This window comes from Eleutherodactylus coqui, chromosome 3 (assembly GCF_035609145.1).
Source record: "Eleutherodactylus coqui strain aEleCoq1 chromosome 3, aEleCoq1.hap1, whole genome shotgun sequence".
Lineage (NCBI taxonomy): Eukaryota > Metazoa > Chordata > Amphibia > Anura > Eleutherodactylidae > Eleutherodactylus > Eleutherodactylus coqui.
In genome coordinates this window covers 167,339,482-167,357,729 of record NC_089839.1, presented here as the reverse complement: position 1 = coordinate 167,357,729, position 18,248 = coordinate 167,339,482, and the positions used below count along the sequence as shown (strand labels likewise).

At 47.6% G+C, this 18,248-nt stretch overlaps 1 protein-coding gene across 5 annotated transcripts in view; it reads left to right on the top strand.

Moving 5' to 3' along the window:
* PHF2 (PHD finger protein 2) overlaps positions 1–18,248 on the top strand; it is a 227,324-nt gene that overhangs the window by 111,604 nt on the left and 97,472 nt on the right. For all 5 annotated transcript variants that reach the window (XM_066596505.1, XM_066596503.1, XM_066596502.1 and 2 more), the window contains exon 2: positions 9,953–10,038. In XM_066596505.1, the coding sequence (XP_066452602.1) occupies positions 9,953–10,038 (86 nt within the window). The remainder of the gene's footprint in view (positions 1–9,952; positions 10,039–18,248) is intronic.

Below are 18,248 nucleotides of genomic sequence, written 5' to 3'. Positions count from 1 at the left end.
ATGCTGGATATAGGATCAATTAAGGAGAAGTTGGGTTAAAGGGGTTGTCTCGTGCCGAAACGTTTTTTTTGTTTTTTTTCCATAGGCCCCCCGTTCGGCGCAGGACAACCCCAAAGGATGTGTTAAAAAAAAAAAAATTATTACTTACCCGAATCCCTGCTCTGCGACGTCTTCCTTCTTCCTTCTTCTTCCTTCACCAAGATGGCCGCCGGGATCTTCACCCACGATGCACCGCGGGTCCATTCCCATGGTGCACCGTGGGCTCTGTGCGGTCCATTGCCGATTCCAGCCTCCTGATTGGCTGGAATCGGCACACGTGATGGGGCGGAGCTACGAGGACCAGCTCTCCGGCATGAGCGGCCCCATTCACCAGGAAGAAGACCGCACAGCGCAAGCGCGTCTAAAAAGGCAAGAAGACATCAGAATTAGACGGATCCATGGCGATGGGGAGCAGGTAAGTGAATAACTTCTGTATGGCTCATATTTAATGCACGATGTATATTACAAAGTGCATTAATATGGCCATACAGAAGTGTATAGACCCACTTGCTGCCGCGAGACCACCCCTTTAAGGTATCCTGCTTTGAAGCTTCTATACGTGGATGCTTGTGGCGGGCACATTTTTCTTGTCTTTTCATCCTTATCTGTGATGCCCAATGAAGCGTAATATGGCGTAACCTCAGGTGGCAGCAGATTCCATTAGGCATCCTAGGTTGATGCTGACTTTGGGGTACTACAACCCCTTGTGGGCTTCTCACAATCCTCTCCAGGAGAGCTCCACCCATCTTCCGTTCTACAATCTAGTGCTGTATATTTAGAGGAACGCACTTCTTTGTATAATTGGAGTATCTTGGGCCTCCCATGTGTTAAGAACAGAAACCTAAGTCAGCTACAAGTTGGGGTAAATTTCAGCTTTCTAGCTTTAATTATAGTAAGGCCCGTCCACTTAGTGGCAAGGTTTGTGGAAAAGTCAAATTTTTGCGCCAAAATTGTGACTTTTGCATGCCACAATCATAGCATCACACCATTATACGAGTGCTTTTATGGCCTAGATGGTAAAACCCGTCCGCTGTGTGCCAACCACTTGTCGTAAAGGACTGAGCGCTCAGCCCCGTCTCTGTAGCTCTTACTAAAGGGCATGGGAGATACAGAAGCAGAGTAGCGCAGCTCGCTAGTCTATTACCGTAACCCTGGGAGTTACGGATACAGCGTTTTTGTTTCTATAGCTCCCCATCCACTTCAATGAGAACTAGAGAAACAAGCGATCAACTCTTTCCATAGGCCGCATCTGGGTGACCGGTAGCCATAACAGCGGTTTCCCGTCTCGTTTATGAAAAGTCAAAATGGGATTACCCCTAATGGATTTTTACCTAAGACTTCACAACACATTGGAGTTCAACGAGCCTATCAGCATTTTCTTTCCATAGTGGCTAGTAAGCACCGATAGGACACACAAACTCCGTGCAGATGTTGTCCATTACAAACCCAGTGCAGCACTCTGACGTATGACCATAAGTACATATATGCTTTGAAAATGATGAAGCGTTCCTTTAAGGGGCATCAGTAGCATAAATAAGTAATGGCCGTCAGTGGGGAATGAGCATTAAGCCATGGGTTACTAGGCAGGGATATTCCGCAGCTCGCACCGATAGGACTGCAGTGCATCATATTGGGCACCATGCAATACCAGGAAACGCTCGGCGCTGCAGAATGTATTACATAGGATGGAAATAATCTCCTTTGTGGAACATATCAGATACCAAACAGCATTCTGTAATCTCCAGCAAGACAAACCTCTCAGTGTAATGAGCAGCGGGTGAGGCAGACATACATGGCCTGGGCTTATCACCCCCTAGTAGGCCGCAGGGGACTAGAGTACTTATTCTCAGCATAGACCGGGGCTGGCCAACTCATGTCACCCAGGGCGGTTGTATGGTAAGGGCTCGTTCATATTACACACGCAATACGCAGTGAATAGAATGGGTTCATTCGCATGAGTGTATTTTTTATATTGCTTGAAACAATACGCGCCCCGACATATTTTGGTGCATATTACACGCTGTAATAGACCACGGAAGTGAACGGGTGGGCGCGAATACACAGAAAACCTGTATACTCGCTGCGTATTTGTGTACCTTTTTAATGAGCCTGTCTGCGTTCTTTTTTGTGTGCGCAAATATATGGTGTATTTGCGCACATAAAAACATGGCAAAGCAGCAGTGGCCCCAACCGTGGCCCCAGTTGTAATAGTGAACCCCATAGTGGCCCCAGTAGTAACACTGTCCCCTATATTGGCTCCAGTGGTAATAGTGACCCCATAGTAGTCCCAGGGATGCTGTCTGGCCAGAGGCCATTAGGAACCCCCCTATTGACCTCTGGCCAGGCTGCATCCCTATGGGCTTTACAGTCCCCCGCTCGCAGCTCTGGTCCGGTGGCACAGTGCAGAGTCTATTACCGCTGACCCCTCACCTCGGCACAGATGTCAGCGGCCACAGACACTGCCTGATACAACCATACTGGTACTGCAGGTGGGATGAGAACAATTCCTTTAATGTTTAATGCACGGCTGGAGGGTTTCCTAAAATGTGGGAGCGGGCATTGTGTGGCATGGACGGTGTGATGAAACGGCTGCCGACAAGTCTCTGTCACACTACTAGATATCTCGAGACTCCATGGCTGTATACACTACTAGCACATTACATGCTTTTATGGAAACATTCACTACATAGTAATACAGCCCAACTTGTCCTGAAGGTGAGATCCAGTGATGGTACAGGCTCTGGCTGCTCATGGGATGTTGTGCTGATGCATCATTGGACTAGTAGCACAGGATAAGGAGAGAGATCTCTCTCTCTCTCTTCCCCCCGCTCATCCCCGCAGCCCACCCGAGCCTGCTCGGATCACTAAGCAGTTACTCGAGAAGAGCGACGCTCGCTCGAGTAACTGCCTTACCGAGTAGGCTCGCTCATCTCTAATTATAACCCTCTGCTTTACTGAGAAGGAGGTGAGGGCATGCAGAGTCAATATGCTGCATTTTAGCGTAGCTCTGTCACTTTAAGGATATGCAAAGTGACAAAAGATGAGCTTTTGGCTGTTTTCCAGACAACTGCAGATCCCTAATGTTTCCTTCAGTTTTCCTGCCCCCGACCTTCGTTGGGTGTATACATATTTATCTAAGTTTTCAAATAAAGAGCGCTGTTTTTCCAATTTGTGCGTTGCGGGCAGATGGAGGGTACCAGCAGGAAGTGCAGAGCTCTGCCGAACATGTTCATGCTTCTCTGCTCTCCTTACTAATGATTCTCAGGAACAGGGCGAGCCGCTGCCAGAGTCGTGGAGAGGGAATACTGCGGGCAGCGGCTTGCATCAATGTGTTTTACATATTTTGTAGGAGAATAAAACAAAAATCTATAGAAAATAGATTTAGCTTTGCAAAAGGCCTACGTCATTTAAAGGGGGGCGCGGAATCTTTTTTTTGAGCGCCCCACACATTTGTAGGGTTGCTTTGACACCGGCACCAGAGCCAGCTTGTGAATGTGCAGGATTTGCATCCTCCGGGGAGACAGTTTGCTATATTACAATACATTAGTGGTAGGTATTGATGACACACCGCTAACACCTCTACTGGGGGCAGAGTGGTTAAGCCATTAATTAGCTTATTTGTCTGCTGTTCCTTTTTTTAGGCAAAGGAATCCATTCCTTCCTCCTTTATGAATAGACTGGCTATATAGAATGATGTACCCATATTGTTCCCTCTGGCACCCCAAATCGCTGGTCTTAGACTTGGCCCAGAATGAAATTGCATTCTGCTTTTCTCTACTAGGCACAAAAGATGCCTAATAAAAAATGGAATTGATGGAAGTGCCTGACGAGAGTGAACCAGGCTGTCTTCAGCAAATGCCAGCAGGTCCATGGTGAGCTTAATTAAAGGGGTTTTCCGGGCACAAAATAGAAATTCTGCAAATCTACCTTTTGCCCCTACCGCTCTGCCCCTCTTCTTCATCCCGGGCAGCCACCGATCTGCTGCTGTGTGTACATTCATCACTTCTACAGTAAACCCAGCAGCAGACTGTTACCTACAACTCCCAGCATACATAGAGCTTGTTCATTGGTGAGGGCTGTAGCTCCGCCCCCAGCTCACAGGTCCTACAACTTACCAGCACCAACCTCCATCACTCAGAGAGCCAGCAGACAGACTCTGACCTGCACATGAGCAATACAGCGCAGTGCTTCCACCCCTGTCCTCCCATCATGCACTGCTCACAGGAAGTCGGAGGCTATGGACAGGGAAGGGAGGAGCAAATACGGACAAGATGTCAGAGGAGGTGGAGATATTTTTTGGATGGAGGGTCACATGACATAGATAGAAAGTAGCTAGACCGGGTACAGTGACCCTATTACAACATGACTTATTGTGACGATGGACATTAGATACTTATCTGTGCCCCCTTTAACATACCAGATAAATGGCCAGCAGTAGCTGCCTCTCTATGGCCAATGATGGCAGAGCTGTACCCCTTTACCAGTCCTTAAAGTCTCCTGGAAGTTATTCCTCAATCTTTGTATACTTCCCACACCAGCGTACAAGAAACCCTGCAAGGTCGGCAGTGTATGATATACTGACCTAGCTAATCTAGCAGCGATGACCAGACCTCGCTGGAAGTAACTCAGATTGCTGGATTTTCCCATCTAATATGGAGTCACATGGAAAACTTGTCACTGGATTGTATCCTTCAGCCCTGAGTCATCCCCAGTCTTGTTTCCATACGGGGAAGCTCCAATCGTAAAAGAGCTGGTGTCTCTAATAAAGTGGCCATTTAATATTTAACTCTATAATTATATAGGGGATTTGGAGCTCTGCATCAGAAAAATGGCGCTCCGACCTCTGGAAAGACGATGAATTGACACAGAACGTTGGCCCTAAAATGCATTACTTAAATGATCAAATGAATGTGTTTTGCATCTGGCTGAATATTCATTTTTTTGGTAACTGTTTCCCCAGAGCTTGGGCTTCTCACCTCTCCTCTAGGATCTCTGCAGGGCAGCATGAGCCGTAACTAAAGGCGAGGAATTAGCTTATAATGTGACTCTGCAGCGGAGCACTAGCTGGGGAATTGAGGCGGATAGCTGCGCTGCCGTGGCCGACTGTCCTCTTTATTTATCTGTATTTACATTGCCTTAGTGTTAGGAGCTGGGCCGCGTGTGCACACATGAGGCTGCCCGTCCTGCAGCGCCGCTGCCTTCTAGCAAACAGTCCCAGCAGGTGTTTAAACACAACATCACTCGCAACGTTGTTTTGTTTTGCGACTTATTTCTAGTGTTTTCCTTCCAACTGTCTGCGCGGTATTATTAGTATTTGATCAGTTGGTTTTTTTCCCTTCTTCTTAAGTCTTCAGAAGACGCAGTAAGAGCTCGCCGCGGCGCCGACGAGCAGGCTAGAATCTCACATTAATGGGATTTTTGGAAATACAACGTCAGAAACCTCTCCACTCAGTTTTATGGGATTGTTAACACTTTTATACGATGTTTTATATTGAGATCTGTAGAAAGAGTGATAAAACACAATAATGTGCACTGAATGGCCTCTTTATTAGAGACACCGGCCCTCTCAGGATTGGAGCTTGCCAGTATGGAGATTAGACATGTGACCCCGGAGTGCAGCATCAAATCACCTGAAACGTGTTTTGTAGATCAGTTTCAGTGTGCATGCACATTAGATGGGAAAATCGGCAATCTGGACGACTTCCAACGAGGCCTGGGCATCAGGGCTGGGCCAGCCGGGGTCAGGATTTTATACATTGCTAATTATATGGGATTTCACATGAGATTGAGGTAAACTGTCCTGCGAAAGGAGATTCTGTGGACCTAAACAACCCGTGAAAAAAGGCAGAGAAAGATGTGAACATTCATTACTCATGAACAGGCAGCGCAGCACGATCCGGCAAACTGCAGCCGAATACAATGCGAGTGCTCTGACTAATGCTTTCCTGGCCCCCCTGGGTCCTCTGATACCCCTGGATGGATGACACTATACATTTCTGCGGTTCTGAATGCTGAAGGAGGTCCGATGCTCTCCTACATCCACCATCCCGGGTATAGTCAACTAAGGAGAAGAGTCACAAGCAGAAAGTCATTCAGCAGAAGTTTGATGAGGACAAGCAGATTGCATCCACACACTTAGCAGTTCTGTTGTCTTTATTTTACTAATGATAATCACAGTTTAGACACTTTTCTGTCTGTGCAGAACCTATAACCGTTAATCCCAGATTATTGCAGTACGAAGAGAATGCCAGAATATCAGTGAAAACTGACACTCGGGCTGATTTCACATGACCGGAGTTGAATTGCAGATTCTGTGATAGTCGTTCGCGGTAATACGTGGGCATTAACAGGCATGCAGTTTTGAAGTTACTCTTACACCTGTGAGTACAAAATGTGTATTTCGCGGGGGGAAGAAGAATTGCAACATGCTCTATTTTACTGCGAATGGGTTCCAATGATGTCTATGGATGCGTGCGACCTGCACACGTGGGAGAACAATCGCCTGGGTGGTGTTATTCTACTTTATGATGTCATTCCCTGCTTGCGATTTTTCTTTTGCTCGGATGGTACATCTGTACGGAAAACCGCATGCACGTGCGAACAATCGCAATTTCCTTCTGTGATCACTCTCGCATTTTCCACTGCGGATATCCGCAAGCTGAATCCGTCCCATTCGGTGGAGCCTGGCTTCAGGCGGATCTGTACTTTTCAAAGCAGACTGATGGCGGCTTCACATGGGCGTAATTCGCTGTGTGCTGCTCTTATGAGACAGTTGCGCAGCATGCAGCAAGTACGCCATGGCATTGCAGATGTATTGCCATGCACTATCTGGCATGTATGTGCATGAGATAGAACATGCTGCGATGTTTATTGTGCGTGTATTTCGCTCAACACGCGTGAGCGACAACATGGGAGCCTGTGGCAGATTGGAAGAGCGTATTACACGCACAAAGCCATAAGGAAGTCTTACTACTTCTACATTAGAGGGGTGTTAGAGATTTGTCCGTGGCGAGGTCCGTTCTGGGTTTCTTCCCTCTTAAGAGAAGTAGAGCTGTGGAGTGTAGAGGAAGACGGAGCAGCGCACATTTCGGCTTCCTATTGAAGGCACGGCGGGGCTCCGCAGTAAGAGGGCCGGCCAGGTGGTAGTGGCAGATCAATGCCCAATATCTCTTGTATGTATGGAGTATGCATCAGATGAGCGTCTCGGTAACTATTGATCCTGCGGGTGATTGTACATTTCCTTCTGCAGTGCGTCTGATGCTTTGTGTGATGTTCACTCATTGATGACTTGGTGGTTCTGGTAATCACATCACACGTTAGGAAGATCTCACAGACGTTTGTGATGTTGACCTTGGTAAACCGGAGAAAAAGACAGGTTGAGGTATAGCGTAAGTCGCTTTTTCTGGCTTGGAGCTTGATTAGACAAGCGATACTGGAAGCCTAATTGGCTCTGACAATTTGCCAGCTCTCGTTTCAGTTTTGATCTGTTCTCCGCGCTTGTCTTTGTCTGGATTCCCTGATTTGTTAGACTTTTTTTTTGGCTTTCTCATTTAATACGGTATCCAGGAACACGAATGAACTTTTGCTACTTAGACAGTACATCACATTGGTTAGAAGTGTCTTACGCTACCCTTATTGGCCACTTTTATGGACCTTTGTTGACTACACATAGATTAAGATTTTTAGGTTTCGAACCTTAAATGGAAATGAAAAAACTTTAATTTAGTTTGCTAATTTATATAGCACATACAGCGCCCTACAGTCATCACTTACATTGGACCCTATCCCCATTGGAGCTTACACTCTAAATTTATTCATAATATGTGTTTGGCACATGGGTACTTATTGGCAGAAGATCTGACCAAGATCCACAACTGAAAATGTTCTCTCTATAAACTACTTAAGGCTATAGCTCCACCTTGACTCTAAGCCACCCATGAGCCACGGTATGATTGTGACACTAGTACTGTAAAGGGCTGTATCTTTGGTTACAACAGGGCTACTGCTGCGAGTCTTGGCTTTAAAACCAGTCCAATACCGTAGCAGTAGCCCCGTTCTAGCCAGCGGTAAAGCAGTTTGAAGTGGGAGCTGCATGTACCAAAGTTGCAGCTCTCACTTCAGCCTGTGCAGAACAAATGTTTGGCGGAGGGGCCCCAGCTGAAAACAATAGGGGAGGCGGTCCGAGGGAACAACAAAAGTTAGAACATACTGCAATTTTTACTCTCGCAGCATCGCTCATGTGAATAGGTCCATTGAAAAGAATAGAGTTCATATTTGTGCATCTCGCGCGAGATTCTCGTACACGTGAAAAAGCCCTTACTCACCTTACTAATCCCCCCACTCCTGATCCGATGCTTCCTGATTTCCCCCGCTACTTACCGATCCCTACTGACCAACCAACGGCCGTCCTCGTCCCTGTTGACTCAGATATGTGACTGCTGCAGCAACAGTGACCCGCTACAACAACTGATTGGCTGCAGTGGTCACATGTTCATGTCAGCAAGGGTCCGCATGCTCAGTGATTGGCTGCTGCAGTCACCGGTCCATGTCAGTAGGGATCAGGAAGTATGGAAAGATGACCTGCGACGCGTCACAGCAGGTCGTCAAGGTGAATATTACTTCTATTATTTTGATACATTGTCAGCATTTTTAGAAAGCTTTTAAGTGATCCGAGAACGCGTTACGTAAATCTCCGCGCTTTGCGTTGCTTCATCCGTTATCCGGTTAATTGTCTTCCTGTTCATTTGATTGTGATTGTGGTTTTTTAGGTAAAATTAGATTATAAAGTGACATTTTCTAGAGACACGTAATGACTAATGACAGCTTACAACGAACGTATTGATGGACTGACACAAGAGATTATTAATCAGGCGCCAAAGACTCAGACGGCCGACACGTGGTTGCTTTGTGCCATTGTGTAATATGTGAGCAGCCGATGAGATTATTACATGTGTGTGCGTTCTTCTCCTTCCCATACAGTCAATGACGATACAAATCTTCTATATATGATTCTAGGAAAATCGGATTTTGTGCATGCCTCCCGGCGTTGTGTCTCCGTGTCTATTTAGTCAGTTCATTTACTGAACTGATCTCTGATTAACGCACTACTGGAAGCACCGTGGGAAAGATGCACAAACGTGCGCAGGGTCTGTAAGAGGAGAGGAGAATTAACGGTAGCAGCGGCAGGAGCGAGCCCATGTGTGACCTCATGGGAAGATATGAAGGGCAGCCATGTAACACAGCCCACCAGGGCCAGAGCAGTTCTCCCTTAAGGCTCATTTATGGGGTCCTAATTGGAAGAACCCTACTACTACTGATGTCCGTATGCCTCGCCTCAATAACATGTGTCTTAATGAGACGGGTCCTTTTAACCCTCAGGTGGTACCATGGGTGTTTTTGACCCCAGCCTTTTTTTTATTGCTGTCCTGCCCTTGGAAACTGGTACCACACAAGGGTTAAAAGTGTTAGTAAAAAATTAGTTGCACTAAACTAGACTTCCCAATCTCATCAGCTGAAAATTGGGAACTTTAGAGCAGTTGTCCAGTTGTAAACTATTGATGACCTCTCCATAGTTGTTTGATGTGGGGGGTTGCATCCACGGACCCCCGTCATTCAGCTTGTTCACCAGGCCTGTGCATTCAAGCACTGAGCTGATTCTTGCAAGAAGCGGACAGCTCCGTTCTCACTGCAGTGGCCACGTTTCGTATTGCAGGCCCAGTTCCCATTCACTAAGGATGGGTCATCAATAGTTTATAACTGGAGAACCCCCTTTATGTTACATTACTCTGAGAGCGGATGTAAGGGCTTTGTCAGTTTGCTTTGGTTCCTATTATAAGATCTAGAGATTGACATGAGCTTAGTAAGATAATGATGACAAGTCAGTAGATTAACTGTGTTCTTTGTTGTTTTACAGCTGCGTTGGTGTGGAGGAAGATGAAGCTCCTGATATTGATATCTACCATTGTCCAAATTGTGAAAAGACCCACGGGAAGTCCACATGTGAGTACTCAGGCCCTCCTTTGTATGTCTGCATTAGAAGAAGGCCACCATAGAAAGGACCAGTGATCACAATCCAAGGAGGAGCTGTAGCAGCACATTCATGGTCTCCACGCATTGGAATAAGTAGGAAGACCCTCACTCCTGATCTCCCATCCATGGAAACGTAGAGTTGAGCACACATGCACCTCTACTTCTCCATTGATGGTCATCACTGGTCCAATTTGATGTCCAGCATGTTTGAGTCCTCAGGTCCATGAATTCCCCATCAGTCACTCTGATTGACATGTCTGATTTTGGCATCCCCTATAGGCCGTAGTCACATTTTGCGGTCACTAGATGGCCAACGGGCAGGCGAAACCAAATCACATATACTTCTGCTGCTAATAATCACAATACTGTATGGCCATTTTCAATCAAATTGCTTTTATCTTCACTTAAAGGAAACCTGTCATGTCCCCATAGCACCAGAAATTACGGTGCTGTTAATGGAGGTTTCAGGGAGCCGGGGGATGTATTTTTTAATACTCGCCTGCTCTTACGATACAGCGGTGTCCCCCTCTGAAGTTGGCGAGGGGAATGAAAAACTGACTCTTTTCAGAGTGACCCTTAGACTTGTATAGGAGAGCGTGCATACGGGACTCTAAAAAGAGTCAGATTTTCGTGCCGCACACTGACTTCAGAGGAGGACACTGCTGGATCGTCGGAAGGGGTGAGTGTATAAAATGCATCCCCCGGCTCGCTGTCACATCTCCTAACAGCACCAGAACTTAGTTTATGGCGCTGTGGGGACGTGATAGGTTCCATTTAATCAGAAGGCTGCGTTGCCCGTAATGTGGATCAGGTTCAGTCGCACCTCGGTTGCAAAGTGTGAACACTGCAATATGTCTACTTATAATTAAGAATCAGTCATGGATGCTTCTCTATATGCTTTATGTCATTAGAGGAAAATGGGATAAAACTTTCCTCATTGACATTCCTGCGCTTTATGTGAATGGCCAAACAAAACTCTGTATCATCAACGTCCATCTGTAGTATGTACTTTAATGGTCTCAGAGCTAGTTTAAATGGTGTTTTCCAGGGATATACTATTGATGACCTATTCTCAAAAGTTGATCAGCTGGGGTCTGCTGCTTGGGACCCTGGCTGATCAGGCACCCGCTGTCGGCGCCGCAACACACAGGGGTACGGAACAGAAGCTGCTGCTCCGACTCTTGTGTAGTGGCTGGTGCTTGTAGCTGCAGGCGCAGCTCTCATTAAAATTAATGACAGCTGTGCCTGCAGTTACCAGCGCTCGCTACTAAACGGGGGTCCTAGCAGCAGCTTCCAATTCATCAACGATGAACGAATAGTGCACGATGGCAGCGAGTTTAGACACAACGATTATCACTCAAAAGATGGCCTTTGAGCGATAATCGTTTTGTCTAAATGGGCCTTTACAGTGGGCGCCTGATCAGCTGATCAACCAGGGTCCTGAGCTGAGGACCCCAGCGGACCAACTACTGGAGACTTATCCAGAAGATCAAGTTCATCAATAGTATTTCCCTGGAAAACACCTATCATTCTCTGCACGATGGCCGATTGCAGTCCTTTGCTCTTGACTTGTATATGTCTTAGTTTAATTAGGGGCTTTCTAGATCACTTTAGAAGTTACAGTAAAAGGTGAATTCATTAGTAAATATTAATGGTTGACTTGCTGGATGTCTTACTGGGAAACGGGCAGAGATACTGCCTACTGGTTGTTCTCTTCAGATCTCTTTACGGCAGAGATAGATGAAATGCGAAACAATGAGACTTATTTATTAAAGTTAATGCAAAGGAAATGGAGATGTTCCCTATAACAATCATGTGATACAACACGGCGGAGCAGGCATATGGTTGTTGTCTATACTTCATCAGGGATAACACTCTCCACTTAATATATGTTCCCCTAAGGCTATTTTATGTCCTTTTTTTCCTACTGCTTTTGGAGTTGTCCTGAGAATACTCTTCAGTGTTTTCCATTTTGCTAATGAACCTAGGCTTAGTTCTTCCATAATCCAGACCTCTCATCTCCAAGACTTTTCCCGAGCTGCACCAGGTCCCCGGAATGTGCTACCCCTGGACAATCAGATTAATGACCAACCCTTTTGAGTGTGCCCTAAAAACACATCTCTTTAGGGAGGCCTGTCACATTCCCTAATCTAACTCTTCTCCATTTACCCCTCTTCTACATTCTCCCTTAGAACCTGATCCCTTCTTTTAGCGCTCAAAGCCATTGGCAAAGACAGGAGTAGTGCCATGATATAAGCAGGAGATTAGTAGCAATTGGAAGACTGCAGATCATATGCAAACCTTATGTAGTTGTATCCAACACATGATCATGAGCAAGAAATCGTTGACAGATGGAAGTAATATGACTGGAAGATGAGACATAAGGTTGCCGTATACAGTAGACGAATGTCGGCGAAAACCACCAATTCCGGCGGGACCTGATGACCATTTAATGCGTCTGGGGTGTCCTGACTCTCCACCAATGGCTGAAATCTGGGTAGACAAGGGTTGCGTATGTTGGATTAGAGCATTCCTGATCATTTTCTTTTCAATGGAGATAAATCGGCAGCAGAGGTGACAGAGGTCTTTTCCCCTAATAACAAGACATGCTCGCTTGCCCGGGAAGAGTGCGCATGTGTATGTAGGGGGTTGGGAGGCAATAACTATTCCATAGCTATCTGAGCATACTTTTACAAAGGCCGACTATTGGCTGAAAAATCGCTAAAATATGCGATTTCCAGCAATAACCGTCCTGTGTAAAAGCAGAACCCAACAGGGTACTGACCAAGAAATCGCTCATTGGTCATTAGTCGCTTTATTTCAGCTCACTGAAACAAAGTGACTAATGATTCACTTTCTGCTCGGTGTAAACAGGCAGTCATTCATCTATGTATGACTGCCTGTTCACAGTGAATGGTGGCGGGCGGCTGGAAGTCGTCTCTGTGCTCTCCACCTCCATTCACTGAACGACTATTGCTCATGTGTGAAAATATAGAAGCGATAGTCGGTGGGGCAACTATTGAGCGCTCAAGCACCCGGTCATACATGGTTCATGTGTGTTTTGTTACCATGGAGACATTTAGATCTGCACTTAGCTGTGGACACACAACAGTAGTAGATCTGTAATCAAGACCCTTAATGTTGCAATGTCTAGTAAACCTAGCCATGCTAACGCATTTCGTGGCTGTGCATTGTGACCTTGGTTTGTCATGTCCTGCACCATAATTGGCATGCTTCTATGAATGCAGTAGAAGGATCCTGCCATTGGAAATGACTGCGAATAAAAAAATAAATTGTTCTCCAGACGTGCGGTGGATCTATTGCTGTAGTCAACCAATTCTTGTAATTTCAATTGTCCACAAGGTCGGCTACAGTGATGTGGAGCCTCTCCTACCAGCATTATCTCCTATGTGTCCATAGATTATAGGCATCCGTCACAATGTTCAGATTGCTTTCTGTTCTTCTTCCCTTTTTTTTATTTGGAATGACAATCCGGTAAGTTCTCCTCCAGTCCAAGGACGCCGTCTACCTCCTTCTCTGAAGGCGCCGACAAGATCTTAATATTCAGCTGATTTTCTTTTCACTCGTGTTATACAGTTGATTACAGACTTGATAAACATAAATTAATGAATGACAAGCAAGAAATTATTAATCTTAACTTCTAAAGCATGATGTGACTGCAAATGTTCATGCGCTCTGGTAGAATATTGCAGTTCACTTTTTCACACATTGTCCATTATTGTAGGTTTATTGTACATCTTCAGTGCCCTATCGGATGGGTCTGGCCGTTGGGACATCACTGTTATGGAGAGTAACACTGGTCTAGTACCTGTCTGTACAGTACAGATGGCTGTTGGGATTATTCTGACTGCCATTATGGAGTTGGGAAGTTTCCCCCCCCCCCCAAAATGGCCCTAATGGCTTCTGCCTCATTGAGGGTTTTTTTTGTCTTACTCTGGATCAACAAGAGGGGGTGGGATCAGGCTGAACTAGATGGACACTGTCTCCCTTCATCCTAACATACTATGTTACATGTGCTGTCCCTTTTCTTAACCCTAAGATATTGGTTGACTCGTATGTCAAAAGAGTCAAATTTAAAGGAAACCTATTATCACTGTTAAGCCCCATAAACTACATTATTGGGGTCAAAGGTGAAGGAATAGAGAGTCCAGGGACCTGTGTTTGATACTCACTGGGTGCCCTGTTCCTCGCAAATTTGGCACGCACTCATCGCTTGACTCCTTTTAGACAGCTCTGTCCGCTCGTGCCCATGCACCAACGTCCAGGTGACCATTCATACGGACGGGTCCTAACACTAATAGATATCAGGCTATATGGTCTAATTAAATGACTTGGGAAAGATGGGTTCCTACCTTTTTAGAAGACCCTAGCCTGCAAATAAAACCAAGGAAAGTAGGACACCAAATTATATAGTCTATTTAAAAGGACCTAGGGCAGCTGGAGTAAGCCCTTCAGGGGCAGGTTTAGGTAGTCTTCAGCACATTTCAACTCTGATTTTTAGTAGATTTTCCGGGTGTGCCACTAAAGGCTGCCTGCACACGAGCGGGTCGGATCCGGCGGCGAGAGTCCCGCCGCGGGACCCGACCCGAGAGCCTGCAGTGACGAGCGCGTACTCACCCGCGCCTGGCGGCCCCGGCTCTTTCATGTGCCGCTTGCTGCGCAGCCCGGAGCCGGCGGCCAGGTGAGTGCGTGCCCCGCACAAAAATAGGACATGCCGCGGTTTGTTTGCCACGCGATATTTCGCGCGGCCAAACCGCGGCCGTCTGCATAGGAGTGCGTATTGTAATGCACTCCTATGCAAACTTTCAGTGGCGTAAATCCCGCGGGAAATACCGCCGTGGGATTTCCGCCCGTGTGCAGGCGGCCAAAGGGGTTCAAGGGATTTCACAACATAAGTGAAGGCAGCCATTACTCCATAAATGCAAATGCAAAAAAGAACAAAACCAGTAGTCAGTACTTACCAAACTAGTTAAATGTATGGGTGCCCTGTAGAGATGAGCGAGCACCAAAATGCTCGGGTGCTCGTTACTCGGGACGAAATTTTCGCGATGCTCGAGGGTTCGTTTCGAGTAACGGACCCCATTGAAGTCAATGGGCGACTCGAGCATTTTTGTATATCGCCGATGCTCGCTAAGGTTTCCATTTGTGAAAATCTGGGCAATTCAAGAAAGTGATGGGAACGACACAGCAGCAGATAGGGCAGGCGAGGGGCTACATGTTGGGCTGCATCTCAAGTTCCCAGGTCCCACTATTAAGCCACAATAGCGGCAAGAGTGGGCCCCCCCCCTCCCAACAACTTTTACTTCTGAAAAGCCCTCATTAGCATGGCATACCTTAGCTAAGCACCACACTACCTCCAACAAAGCACAATCACTGCCTGCATGACACTCCGCTGCCACTTCTCCTGGGTTACATGCTGCCCATCCCCCCCCTCCCCCCGCACGACGCAGTGTCCACAGCGCACACCAAAGTGTCCCTGCGCAGCCTTCAGCTGCACTCATGCCACACCACCCTCATGTCTATTTATAAGTGCGTCTGCCATGAGGAGGAACCGCAGGCACACACTGCAGAGGGTTGGCATGGCTAGGCAGCGACCCTCTTTAAAAGGGGCGGGGTGATAGCCCACAATGCTGTACAGAAGCAATGAGAAATATAATCCTGTGCCACCGCCATCAGGAGCTGCACACGTGGGCATAGCAATGGGGAACCTATGTGCCACACACTATTCATTCTGTCAAGGTGTCTGCATGCCCCAGTCAGACCGCGTTTTTTTTAATAAATAGTCACAGGCAGGTACAACTCCGCAATGGGAATTCCGTGTGCACCCACAGCATGGGTGGCTCCCTGGAACCCACCGGCTGTACATAAATGTATCCCATTGTAGTGCCCATCACAGGTGAGGTAACGTCCGATTAAATGCAGGTGGGCTTCGGCCCACACTGCATGCCCCAGTCAGACTGGGGTTCTTTAGAAGTGGACACATGCAGTTACAACTCCGTGTGGACCCACAGCATGGGTGGCTCCCTGGAACCCACCGGCTGTACATAAATGTATCCCATTGCATTGCCCATCACAGCTGAGGTAATGTCATATTTAATGCAGGTGGGCTTCGGCCCACACTGCATGCCCCAGTCAGACTGGGGTTCTTTAGAAGTGGACACATGCAGTTACAACTCCCTGTGGACCCACAGCATGGGTGGCTCCCTGGAACCCACCGGCTGTACATAAATGTATCCCATTGCAGTGCCCAGCACAGCTGATGTAACGTCCGATTAAATGCAGGTGTGCTTCGGCCCACACTGCATGCCCCAGTCAGACTGGGGTTCTTTAGAAGTGGACACATGCAGTTACAACTCCCTGTGGACCCACAGCATGGGTGGCTCCCTGGAACCCACCGGCTGTACATAAATGTATCCCATTGCAGTGCCCAGCACAGCTGATGTAACGTCCGATTAAATGCAGGTGTGCTTCGGCCCACACTGCATGCCCCAGTCAGACTGGGGTTCTTTAGAAGTGGACACATGCAGTTACAACTCCGTGTGGACCGACAGCATGGGTGGCTCCCTGGAACCCACCGGCGGTACATAAATATATCCCATTGCAGTGCCCAGCACAGCTGATGTAACGTCAGCTTTAATGCAGGTGTACCAACAGTACTAATGTACGTCAGAAAAATTGCCCATGCCCAACCATGTGGGCCTTGTGGGCCTAAGAAAAATTGCCCGTTCGGCGTGATTACGTCAGGTTTCAGGAGGAGGAGCAGGAGGAGGAGGATGAATATTATACACAGATTGATGAAGCTAAAAGGTCCATGTTTTTGATGGTGATAGAGAACAATGCTTCCATCCGCGGGTGCAGCCTACGTATTGTTTAGGTATCGCTGCTGTCCGCTGCTGGAGAAGAGAAGTCTGGGGAAATCCAGGCTTTGTTCATCTTGATGAGTGTAAGCCTGTCGGCACTGTCGGTTGACAGGCGGGTACGCTTATCTGTGATGATTCCCCCAGCCGCACTAAACACCCTCTCTGACAAGACGCTAGCTGCAGGACAAGCAAGCACCTCCAGGGCATACAGCGCGAGTTCAGGCCACGTGTCCAGCTTCGACACCCAGTAGTTGTAGGGGGCAGAGGCGTCACGGAGGACGGTCGTGCGATCGGCTACGTACTCCCTCACCATCTTTTTACAGTGCTCCCGCCGACTCAGCCTTGACTGAGGAGCAGTGACACAGTCTTGCTGGGGAGCCAGAAAGCTGTCAAAGGCCTTAGAGAGTGTTCCCCTGCCTGCGCTGTACATGCTGCCTGATCTCTGCGCCTCCCCTGCTACCTGGCCCTCGGAACTGCGCCTTCTGCCACTAGCGCTGTCGGATGGGAATTTTACCATCAGTTTGTCCGCCAGGGTCCTGTGGTATAGCATCACTCTCGAACCCCTTTCCTCTTCGGGTATGAGAGTGGAAAGGTTCTCCTTATACTGTGGGTCGAGCAGTGTGTACACACAGTAATCTGTAGTGGCCAGAATGCGTGTAACGCGAGGGTCACGAGAAAGGCATCCTAACATGAAGTCAGCCATGTGTGCCAGGGTACCTGTACGCAACACATGGCTGTCCTCACTAGGAAGATCACTTTCAGGATCCTCCTCCTCCTCCTCTGGCCATACACGCTGAAAGGATGACAGGCAAGCAGCATGGGTACCCTCAGCAGTGGGCCAAGCTGTCTCTTCCCCTTCCTCCTCATCCTCCTCATGCTCCTCCTCCTCAACGTGCTGAGATATAGACAGGAGGGTGCTCTGACTATCCAGCGACATACAGTCTTCCCCCGCCTCTGTTTCCGAGTGCAAAGCGTCTGCCTTTATGCTTTGCAGGGAACTTCTCAAGAGGCATAGCAGAGGAATGGTGACGCTAATGATTGCAGCATCGCCGCTCACCATCTGGGTAGATTCCTCAAAGTTTCCAAGGACCTGGCAGATGTCTGCCAACCAGGCCCACTCTTCTGTAAAGAATTGAGGAGGCTGACTCCCACTGCGCCGCCCATGTTGGAGTTGGTATTCCACTATAGCTCTACGCTGCTCATAGAGCCTGGCCAACATGTGGAGCGTAGAGTTCCACCGTGTGGGCACGTCGCACAGCAGTCGGTGCACTGGCAGATGAAACCGATGTTGCAGGGTGC